Source organism: Equus przewalskii, chromosome 3 (genome assembly GCF_037783145.1).
Source record: "Equus przewalskii isolate Varuska chromosome 3, EquPr2, whole genome shotgun sequence".
NCBI lineage: Eukaryota > Metazoa > Chordata > Mammalia > Perissodactyla > Equidae > Equus > Equus przewalskii.
Genome location: NC_091833.1, coordinates 68,837,291 through 68,850,078, shown reverse-complemented (window position 1 = coordinate 68,850,078; position 12,788 = coordinate 68,837,291). Strand labels below are relative to the sequence as shown.

Here is a 12,788-nt window from a genome sequence, read left to right as displayed (position 1 = left end):
CACCATACCAACTCATATGGAATGCAGCAAAAGTGGTCTTAAGAGGGAAATTCATAGCAATACAGACCCACCCTAACAAACAAGAAAAATCTCAAATAAGCAATCTTAAACTACACCTAAAATAACTAGAAAAAGAAGAAAAAACAAAGCCCAAAGTCATCAGAAGGAGGAAAATAGTGAAAATTAGAGCAGAAATAAATGAAATTGAAAGCAAAAGAACACTAGAAAGGATCAATGAAACTAAGAACTGGTTTTTTGAGAAGATAAAGAAAATTGATAAATCCTTGGCCAGGCTTACTAAGAAAAAAATAGAGAAGGCTCAAATAAATAATATGAGAAATGAAAGAGGAGAAATCACAATGGATTCCATAGAAATACAAATGATTATAAGAGAATACTATGAAAAAGTATATGGACAATCTAGAAGAAATAGATAAATTCTTAGACTCATACATCCTCCCAAAACTGAATCAAGAAGAAATAGAGAATCTGAATAGACCAATCACAAATAGAGAGATTGAAACAGTAATAAAAACCCTCCCCAAAAATAAAACTCCCTAATCAGATGGTTCCTCTGGAGAATTCTACCAAACAGTCAAAGAAGATTTAATACTATCCTTCTCAAACTACTCCAAAAAAATAAAGAAGATGGGCCACTTCCTAACATTTTATGAGGCCCACATCCCCCTTATCCTAAAGCTGGACAAGGACAACACAAAGAAAAAAAATTACAGACCAATATCACTGATGAACATAGATGCAAATCCTCAACAAAATATTGGCAAGCCAAATATAGCAATACGTTAAAAAGATCACATACCATGATCAAATGGGATTTATACCAGGGACACAGAGATGGTTCAACAACCACTAATCAATGAATGTGATACACCACATTAACAAAATGAGGAATAAAAACCCCATGATCATCACAATAGATGCAGAGAAAGCATCTGACAAGATCCAATATCCATTTTTTATAAAAGCTCTCAATAAAATGGGTATAGAAAGAAAGTACCTCAACATAATAAAGGCCATATATGACAAACCCACAGCCAACATCATATTTAATGGGGAAAAACTGAAAGCCATTCCTCTGAGAACAGGAACAAGACAAGGGTGCCCACTCTCACCACTCTTATTCAACATAGTACTGGAGGTTTAGGCCGCAGCAATTAGGCAAGGAAAAGAAATAAAGGATATCCACATTGGCAATGAAGAACTGAAATTCTTGCTGTTTGTATATGACATGATCTTATATATATATATGTAGAAAACCCTAAATAATCCATCAGAAAACTACTGGAAATAATCAACAACTACAGCAAAGTTGCAGGGTACAAGATCAACTTAAAAAAATCAGTTGTATTTCTATACTCTAATGACAAACTAACAGAAAGAGAAGTCAAGAATACAATTTCATTTACAATCACAACAAAAAGAATAAAATATCTTGGAATAAATGTAACCAAGGAGGTGAAAGACCTATAGAATGAAAACTGCAAGAGATTATTTAAAGAAATCGATGACATAAAGAAATGGAAAGATATTCCATGCACATGGATTAGAAGAAAAAATATAGTTAAAATATCCGTACTATCTAAAGTAATTTACAGATTCAATGCAATCCCAATCAGAATCCCAGTGATGTTCTTCTCAGAAATAGAACAATGAATCCTAAAATTCACATGGGGCAACCAAAGACCCCGAATAGCTAAAGCAATCCTGAGAAAAAAGAACAAAGCTAGAGATATCACAATCTCTGACTTCAAAATATACTACAAAGCTATAGTAATCAAAACAGCATGGTACTGGTACAAAAACAGACACACAGATCAGTGGAATGGAATTGAAAGCTCAGAAATAAAACCATACATCTATGAACAGCTAGTCTTCAACAAAGGAGCTTAGGACATACAATGGAGAAAGGAAAGGCTCTTCAATAAATGGTGTTGGGAAAACTGGACAGTCACATGCAAAAGAATGAAAGTAGACCATTATCTTACACCTACACAAAGTTGAACTCAAAATGGATCAAAGACATGAAGGTAAGACATGAAACCATAAAACTCTTAGAAGAAAATATATGCAGTACATTCTTTGACAGTGGTCATGCAAGGATCTTTTCGAAGACCATGTCCACTCAGGCAAGGGAAACTAAAAAAAATAAAAAATAAACAAATGGGACTTCATCAGACTAACAACCTTCTGAAAGGAAAAGGAAATCAGGGATAAAATGAAAAGACAACCCACCAAGTGGGAAAAAATATGTGTAAGTCATATTTCTGACAAGGAGTTAATCTCCAAAATACGTAAAGAACTCACACAACTCAACAACAAAGAAACAAACAAAAAATGGGCAGAGCATATGAACTGACATTTTTTCAAAGAAGATAAACAGATGGCCAAAATGCACATGAAAAGATGTTTAACATCACTAATCATCAGGGAAATGCACAACAAAACTACGCTGAGATATCACCTTATATCCCTTAGAATGGCTATAATCACCAAGACAAAAACTAGGAAATGGAGAGGATGTGGAGAAAAGGGAAGCTTCATACACTGCTAGTGGGAATGCAAACTGATGCAACCACTATGGAAAACAGTATGGAGATTTCTCAAAAAATTAAAATAGAAATACCATATGATCCAGCTTTCCCACTACTGAGTATTTATCCAAAGAACTTGAAATCAACAATTCAAAGAGACTTATGCACCCCTATGTTCATTGCAGCATTATTCACAATAGCCAAGATGTGGAAGCAACCCAAGTGCCCAGCGACTGATGAATATATAAAGAAGATGTGGTGTATATATATATACAATGGAATACTACTCAGCAATAAAAAAAGATGCAATGGTACCATTCACAGCAACATGGCTAAACCTTGAGGGTATTACGTTAAGCGAAATAAGCCAGGCAGAGAAAGATAAACACCGTATGATTTCACTCATGTGGAAGATAAACTAACATGTCAACAAAGAGTAGAGATTACTGGTTACCAGAGAGGAAGGGGTTTGAGGGGGTGGACATTAAGGGGTAAAGGGGCACATTTATATGGTGACTGACAAATAATGATATACAACTGAAAATTCAGTGTTATAAACCATTATGACTTCAATAAAATAAACATAGAGGGATATTCTATGATAAAAATAAACGTACTGTCAAGCCACAAAAAGGCATAGAAAAACATGAAATGCATGTTGCTAAGCAAAGGAAGTCAATCTCAAAATGCTAAAACTGTGATTCCAGCTCACGTGTGACATTCTTGAAAAGGCAAAACTATAGGGACAGTAAAAAGATCAGTATTTGCCAGGGATTAGGGAGGAAGAGGGAGGAAAGGACCAAGGGATGAAGAGGTGGAGCACAAGGGAGTTTTAGGACAGTGAATTTGTTCTGTATTACGCTGTAATGGTCAATACATATCATTATACATTTGTCAAAACCCATAGAACGTATAACAGAAAGGGTGAACTCAAATATAAGCTATGGCCTTTAGTTAATAATAATGTTTCAATATTGACTTACCAATTGTAACAAATGTGCCACACCAATGCAATATGCTAATAAGAGTGGAAACAGGCTTAGAGGATATTGAGATGGTGTACAGGAACTCTCCATACTTTCTTCTTACTCTTCTGTAAACCCAAAATTTCTCTAAAACAATAAAGTCTGTTCATTTTAAAAAATCCACAACGCAAGAAAATTTACAAATAATTTAAAATAAAACCTTATGAAAAAATAGAGGGATGACAATAGAGTCCATGATGAAATCAATGAATTCTCAAGCCTCTTTATTATTCCTTAGCCCCATTCTTAAAAATCACAATTACTGTTAAAATTATGCCCTAATGGGTTGAAGCCGAAAAAGTTTGAGAACCTCCATTAAAATATTAACAAACGGTGCTCTGGAGGAAAACAAATAGTTACTCAAACAAGCAGTGAAATTCAGAATGGAGGGCAACTATGCATATTTTACATCAATTAAGCCAGTCTGTATTTGGCTTGTTTGTTTTAGTTTCTGTTTAGAATTAAAGATCAGTTCTGAAAAAACTGTTTTTAAAAAAAGCTTACAACTCTTTCCCTTAATTTTATTCAAAGTGAGACTGGAGTATAGGATCCCACATTGGGGTGTTGAGGTATGAAAACTTTTAACGTCTACTTACTTCATTGAATAGTCAAATGTCAAAGAGATAGCTAAGTGGTTGTTCCCTTTTAACTACTAAAATATTGCTTTCTAGCTACATCTGAAAGCAGTAATATGGAAGGTTTTTAATCAGCCGTCATCTTCTCTATATCTTTAGTGATTTAGGGATCACGTGGTGCATTCAAATACATTATCTTATTTATCCTAAAAACAACACTTCAAGATAGATGATAATAGCCATCTACTCCCACTTAACAAATAGAAAAGCTGAGATTCACAGAGGTCCCAAAAATAATAAAGTGAATTAAAGACATAGCTGAGAGTCAGGTTAATCCATCCTTTTAATTATCTATTTATCTAATCATATTTATTATATACACATAATATAACAAACGCAACTTATATATTTGAGCACCTATGTGCTACATATTTTTTTGAATTCCTTATATAAACTGTAAGTCAGGGCACCATCCAGAGCCTAGTCAAATCTCGGGAGACCTAACTGTTTGGAGAGCTCACCTCTAGTTTAAATAATCAGGGTCCTGGAAGACCTAGGTTTGAAATGGCCTCAGTCTCTTGCCAACTGCATATCCTTAGGCAAGTCACTTACTCTTACTGAGCCTCATTTTCCTCAACTGCAAAAAGATTACTAAGCATCTCTTTTTGCATTGTCATCTTTAGTACTAAATGAATGTATATACATGACAGAGTATGTTTTTCATGGCAAGACAATTAGAAACAGTTATGCGACACCACATGTGCCAAATACAAAACACATGCTCTTCCCATTGGTGTCAAAAACTACTTGAATAACCTTGAGCAAATGCTGTCACCTCTTTGACACTTTTGTATATGTATAGAAAGAAGAGATAGAACTAGACAGCATTTCATCTACCACATTGCTCTAACACTCTGACTACTCATTCTGAAAATAACAATGCGGCCTCATACTCCAGGACGTCAGGACTTCTGTTTTCTTTCTTCACTGCTATGACCCTGGTGCCCAGAAGAGTGACTGGCACATGCAAAGTGCCAATACGTATCTATTGAATGAATGAATCCAGAAAATATGCACAAAATCAAACTTTACTGTAACATAATACTTCTAGATATATTCAGAATAAAAAAACAGAAGGAGAGTTCATGTTACTACTGTGAGGTAGACACACCCACACCCACCCACACACACACACACACACACACACACACACACACATACAGTCTATCTGATACACTGTGGCTAAAAAAGCACATGCTGAAGCCCAAATTCAAATGATAGGTCCTAACTAAAGTGAAGCACTCAAACAAAACTAGGAAGAAACCTTCTGAGCAAGTAACAATTAGAGAACTTTTTAAAAAACAAAGTTCCTCCTGAAACAAAAGAAAATCCTGATGCTTGTGCAATATTAAAAACATGACATGACTCCGCAGTAGTGTCAACATTATAGACTGGCAACTTAAATGATCGAAGGGTGTAAGGTGGAAAACCAAGTCAAACAGGAGAATTTGCTTCCTCTCTTAAAAGAACAGCCCTTACTCAGCTTTGGGCTGTTGAGGTCATAGGAGGCAGTTAGCTCCGGCTTTCTGAAACTTCCAACTGAATAGAAAAATTCAGATTTTACATGAAGGCCCCATTCTTTAAGTGCCGACAATAAATTCATATAGATATATGCAAAAAGAAACAAAAAACCTGATGGACTGGTGAATCTCTTAGTATGAGGAGAAAAGAAATGCAACAGAAGGTCAAAGAAAGAATGTTTACTGAGTACCAACCTTTGCCAAGCCCTACTCTTGGTCCCACTTTTTCATCCTCATGCAAACCTATATCTCAGTAATTTATACCCCATCTTACAAATTAAAAAAACACCAGCCCCATGGTGCAGCAGTTAAGTTTGCATGTTCTGTTTCTCAGCGGCCCAGGGGTCGCCAGTTTGGATCCCGGGTGCAGACATGGCATCGCTTGGCAAAAGCCATACTGTGCTAAGCATCCCATGTATAAAGTAGAGAAAGATGGGCATGGATGTTAGCTCAGGGCCAGTCTTCCTCAGCAAAAAAAGAGGAGGATTGGCGGTAGTTAGCTCAGGGTTAATCTTCCTCAAAAGAAAAAAGTTATCTTTCCAAGAAATACTTTTTATTCTATTATACACCAGAGCCAAGTTTTAGAAACACTGGATAGTGGTAAATAAGAGATAGCTACAAGAAGCCTAGGAGCTTACAAGCTTCGAAAAAGTTTTACAGGTGCAATGATTGTTTCTAGGAAGCGTATGGAATGCGTGCATAACTACAAGGGATGAGTAACAGCGTTTCTCCTAAGTACTTTCCCAATTCTTAGGTGCAGATTTGGTGAGTGTTTTTGATCAGTCTAAGAAATAAAATACTAAAATATTCATTCCTAAGGCCTGAAGTTCAGGAAAATGTTCTGAAAAAAGAATATTCTTCTTTACTTAGCATAATAAAGGCTTTCGGACTGGGAGAGCTGAGTCAGATCAAATCAAGACAGCCTTACAAGAGCAGTCTTCCAGGGAGCTAGCAGGTCAAATAATGACAATTCTCTGGGCTCAAGACTTTGAAGAACCTCCTACTTCACTCTGCCCCCATCAGTGCTTGCCAGACTGCTGGTTTTCATCACGATGGCAGATTTTTGGGTTTTCAAGGGAACCTCACATCTGGAGGGGCAAGGAAGGACATAGAGCACCTCAAAATGCCATAAAGCTAGCTGTTCTAACAAAATTCATCACTTTTCTTGAATAAATGTTCCCTGGATTGCTCCAAGACTTTGGTTAATTTCCAGAGTTCTAGACAGTTGATTCTGACAATGCTTGTCAGTTTTCTCATGGCTTTTATGGAGGAGGAAATTTTCAGAGGCCCTTACTCCACAATTTTTGCTGACATCCCTCTGAGGATCTATATTTCTCCTGGAATTAGATCACTTATCAAATCATAAATGGCACAGCCTACGAACAATATATTAAAAGTATATATACTTCTTATTAGAATTACTTGTACTTTGCACATTTTCTTTAAAATATAATTTAAAATTTTCCTTCATTTTGCATTTCAGTGACGTAACACAAAATATAACACCTAGATTCCACACACGTTCCTCATAGTTGGACAAGCTCAAATTCACTAAATTTCTCTAAATTAGCTTCTTTTTCTTCACTATTAACATCAGGCATAGATACATCAAAAGAGATATCACTCAAAAAATTACAAGAATTTTGAAAAAAATACTCAAAAATCCTGAACAAAATTGACACTATACTAACAATTAAAATACAAAGAAAAACAAAGCATGAAGTGTTTGAATGATCGGAAAGTATTCATTCCTGATACAAAGGGATTATGTTTTTTATAAAGGAATCAATTGTGCTTTATACAGAAGTCATGCACAAAATTGAGTAATTTCCCTCAAAATTTCTAATTGTAGGAAGAATTGCATCAGATTTACCCTCACAGATACACTCTGTCAAACCTTGTCTGATAACTTCTGAACAGAAACAAGAGAAACACAAAACTAAATTCAAAGAGAATCTGATATATTTTCTCAGGCTTTTAAAAAATTAATTTCAACTCAATGTGTCAGCTATCTTCTCAGAAAGGGCAATTTAAAATATTTATGTAATAAATCATTGTTGCTATGTGAGAAAATGCAGACTACAAAATATATTCATAGGTCCTCATAAATGGATGTTAGTCAGCCATCTACTTGTATAGGGGTGATGATATGAAAGAAAGAAAAGAATGTGGGGGTGAGGGTGGGAGGAGAAAAATGAAAGAAAGTAAAAGAGAGGCAGACAGAGAACATACGCCATTATGTTGGCACTGGCTATCTGAGTGAGACAATTATTTTCTCATTTGGTTCATCTGATGTTCTAATATCTTAACAATCTACTAGTATTACTTTATCTATATTATATCTCTAAATGCAACCATAATTTTTAACACCCAAAAAGAAATACCAAGTTAATGAAAAAAGAGAAAACACATTGAGATTAGGATGTTAACATATAAATTACTATGAATTAGAACAACTAATACTACTTGTTTGCTTTCATAATGATAACTTTCTTAGTAAAGGACTGATTAACATACCTGATTTACTCATCAAATGGGAAAAACAATTAAAAGTTTTGGCTATATGGCTGGTATAACCAGATTTATTATAACATGCAATTACTTAAACTGAAATTAATCTTCAAAGGCATATGAAATATTATTAGTGTGAATAACTTTCTAAATTAATTACATAAATACACTATATTATGAAGTTTTAAGTATTCAAATTGTTTAATTTTTTTCTTAAAGTGGAGGATTGAAAATATTATTTGTCTTTGTCACAGGTGGTTCCATAATGAATTTGGGTAGTTTTAGCTTAAAAATTAGAAAATAGATGATATTAAAGTTTTTATATAATAAAAATCTCTCAAAGTCTAAATTGTTTTTAATATAATACTCATGCAATACGGTCAATATTTTCTGTGTGATATAATGATTTTATGTCATGATATTTCACTTACGCTTTCAGTTTCCATCTAATACAGATGTGTTTTTAACTGAGCAAAAGATAGTGGAACACTTTTTAATATAATCTGTGTACTATTAGTTAGATTAATTGGATTGTTAGTATTATAAATACATTAATATGTGTATTGTTAAAAAACTGGCTTACCTAATTTTCAACCAAAAGACTATTTTTAATGTACACCAGTAAAATAATTTACTAATAAAAACAATTGTTGATTATAAAAATCTTCCAATGAAACATCTTTTCTGAAAATTTTCAGTGAAGAAAAAATTTAAGAATTGAAAGAAAGCCTTTGAAGGATGACTGACCTGATAATCTGAGAAATTTCTAATCTCAATGGAATTTAAAGGAATTTCTTATAATATTTTCATTCCCTGATGTAGGGAATGAAGTACAAAATAAGTCAGTCCTAAGTGTTGGAATCAACACGGGTCATTGACATGTTAACTTTTATTTCCTATCCAATATAACTACAATAATGGCAAATCAGCAGCAAATCAAATGCTTTTTCTTTTTACATACATAAACCAATTCTAAAAGTTTGTGGGTTGTTTCAATCTGAAACTCTCCTGAATGCTGAAGGAAACTTCACATTACTTTACAGAGAAATTCTCAGAGAGGAAGATAAAATATTTGTTATTCGGTCATTGAAATCCCTTCCCTATTTGCTCCCTTCTCCAGGTCAGAGCTAATTTGAGGTCTCCTTCCTTCCCCCACCCACACATAGCCCTCCTCTTTTAACAACAAATATGTCCAGTGAATTTTCAATCATACACAACATTTAGCATGATGTCTACTTAGGCAGCTTAAGCTGTAGGGAAAATTTCATAAAGGCTTACCCCATTTTTCGGAAAAGCAATCCATCCCAGGTCGCCCATGACAGTACGTGAATCCAGTAAATTCACTGAAAGAGAAAGAACACAAAGCTGAGTGAAATATATAAAAAGCCACCACTATTTCACAGAGTTATTAAGAGTGCATATTGTTTACATAATGGAAATTAGATTAAGCATTTATTAAGATGAATACAAGGGTTACAATTTAAAGAAAACATTATTTGGATGCAAGAGGACAAGTGATTTTGAATAAACAGTTGGAGAACAATTACAGCAAAAATACATAAACAAATCATCACCCTAAGTGCTTTCTGGTCAAACAAGAATAAAGGAAAAGAATTAATAATAAGGAAAAGAAAAAACGAAAGGTCCACAAAAAACTGTAGGGACCATGCTGCTTTTTTAAAGGCTCTAGGTCTTGGGATTAAGCTGCAGCCATAAAATTGTGGCATAATGTACTGTATTTTCTTCTGGAAAGCTGTTATAAAGCAATTAACAAATAATTTACATTAAACAGCAATAAACTATTCCCAAGCTTGTAACATTTTTTTGCAATAGCAACTGAAATCTGTAATCCAAATTGCAAGTTTAATTAAGAAATAAATCTAAACACCCTTAACCAAGCCAAGGAAATTACAGCAGCTCTCAGGATTGTTGCTATAGTTGTGTCCACTGCATTCCCAAAGATATCTTCTACTACTTATATATAACCAAGCCTAAAATATGATTCTTACAGAACTATCAGCTACATTTTTGAAAGGCAGATCTCAATTCTGGCTTGATATCCTAAAGTATTTGGAAACTCCCAGGATGGAAGTCTGAATATTATTATTTCAAAAGGAAGACATGGAAAAGTATGTATGTACACACATGTGCATGCACACGTACAAACAAACACAGTATTTATTTTTCAGTACATTCACTTACTGTTCCCCTCAAATCAAACTAGCTTAAAGGGTGTTGTGTAGTCAAAATCCTTTAGACCAGGATCATAAATCAATATCTTTCCCTCTTATGAGTCTATCTGGTACACCGTGCAGCTGAACCACTTTGCATGAGCATGGCATTTGGACCCAAAAGGGAAGCACTTGGGTTATCTCTCATCAGAGGTAGTGGAGCTTCTTTAAACCACATTCAAAAGCCAATACCTTGAAATGCCAACAGTTCTAAAAAAGATGATTCTAGGGGGCCAGCCCTGTAGCCAGGTGGTTAAACCTTTGCGGTTTAACCAGGTTCGCAGGTTCAGATCCCGGGTGTGGACCCACTCCACTTGTCAGCCATGCAGTGGTGGCATCTCACATACAAAGCAGAGGAAGACTGGTGCAGATGTTAGGTCAGGGTGAAACTTCCTAACACACACACACACAAAAAGATGGTTCTATGTGCAAGTGTAAGCCTGGGATACTACAGTATTAACAAATGATGGGCTGAGAAATGTATTATAATACTTTTATAAGAGAATATTAGATAAAGTTATTATCACTGAGGAAATCAAGATCAGAACTGAAATAAAAATTTTCTACACTCTGTAGAAATTATGTGCATTTAACCCTTATTATCTGTCATTTTATTTCATATAACATATGCAAACATACATATCTTATAAACAAAGGTGTCTATAATATTAGTAATCTAAAGATAAATCAAAAACAAAACTTTTAGAAAACACACAGAAATATACTCAATACCACATATATATTTGCATGTTCGATATACATACATATGTACATAAATTTGTGTGTCCAATGTACTTTGTTATTTCCCTCATTAAGTTCTGAGCTCTTTATCTATAACAATGCGTGCTTATAGAATGTTTGTATCATCTTGAGCCTACACACATCATATTGACTTTAGGGAATAATAAAATAAATAATTGGTGCAATAATTCCCTTTTTAAAAGAAATTGACCTAACTGAAAAAACCATTGTTTAAAACAGCAAAAACAAAAAAACAAATTAAAACTGTTCCCCTGTCCACTGACCTTGCAAATCCTCCAGTCATTCCACTAAATCTAATTTTTCAATTACATCCGTACTTTTCTTTTTACTCTATTGTGGGCTTTCCTGGTTTCCATGGGAATAAGGCTACACTAAACTTAAATGTCCTTGTCCTCATTTTAGTTTTTCTGGGACACTAGGGCTGTGTCTAGACATGACTAAATACCAGGGGAGTGCAGAACCTAAATCGTTATGTTTATTCATCTTGATTCATTTGATTCGCCTTTGATATTGAGCAGCAGCATATCTGTGTAGACTAGATAAAGCAGAGCAAGTCAGCAAACTCAAGGCCTTCTACGATGACGGCAGTGAAATTGAACTTAATCCTGTGGTGGCAAACTGATGTGCATAGGAATTCTAAGAATTCATAACCAGCCTGCCATGAGAAACACAGCATTCCTTGTAGACCTCTTAATAATATGTGGATCTTGAAATCTTCTTTATTACCAACAGAATTCCAGATGTCTTTCTAAAGTTTAGTTACTTTCACTTGAATTAACTTTAATCTAAATTACTATTTTTACTCTTTTTTGGCTTAAAATACCTATGTGTGTGAAAGTAAACGAGTGAACTCAAAATGCTATCGTGGCTGTTAATACAATTTATTGGGCGTCTTCAATATTGGAATACATTACTAAACGTGTGAAAATAGCCACCATAGGAATGTATATTATCTCATGATTATCTTGTCAAAGGTTGTCTTCAGAAAAATAGATAAGTGGTTTTATAGGAAATACATGCATGGCACTGTCAGAAGTTGCCTTCCTGATTTCATAAAATTCACAATGCAAAGTAGATATTTATATATACCATTACAGAATTGGAAATTGAAGGAAAATTAGATGTTTTAGGCAATTACTTGCAGACTTCTATATTGTAATTTTGTTCATATAATGCAGAGAAAATTGAGATTTGATGCCCCAGGGGAAATAGCCAAAATGATATATACAGATAGACAGATATATATCTATATGTGTAACTTACATATAGATATCCAAGTCTAGATCTATATAGATCTTTAGAGAAAGGGAGAGCTTTCTTTTACCTCCCAGTTTTGCACATGCCTTGTTAGCTTTCTCAAATGCCCTTCCCCCTTTCTGAACTGCTAACTCCTCATTTCTCCTACAAAACAAATTTCAGGAACTGCCTTCTCCAGGAAGCCATATCTGATCCTCCTTTTCCTTAATTTATGTAAGGTATTATTACTGAATATTCTAATAACACCCAATTCTTATCTCCAAAGCACTGAGTACACAAAATTGTGTTTTTCCCC

At 34.4% G+C, this 12,788-nt stretch overlaps 1 protein-coding gene across 12 annotated transcripts in view; it reads right to left on the bottom strand.

Annotated features, from left to right (window-relative positions):
* EPHA5 (EPH receptor A5) overlaps positions 1-12,788 on the bottom strand; it is a 330,879-nt gene that overhangs the window by 293,701 nt on the left and 24,390 nt on the right. For all 12 annotated transcript variants that reach the window (XM_070612814.1, XM_070612810.1, XM_070612816.1 and 9 more), the window contains exon 2: positions 9,522-9,586. In XM_070612814.1, the coding sequence (XP_070468915.1) occupies positions 9,522-9,586 (65 nt within the window). The remainder of the gene's footprint in view (positions 1-9,521; positions 9,587-12,788) is intronic.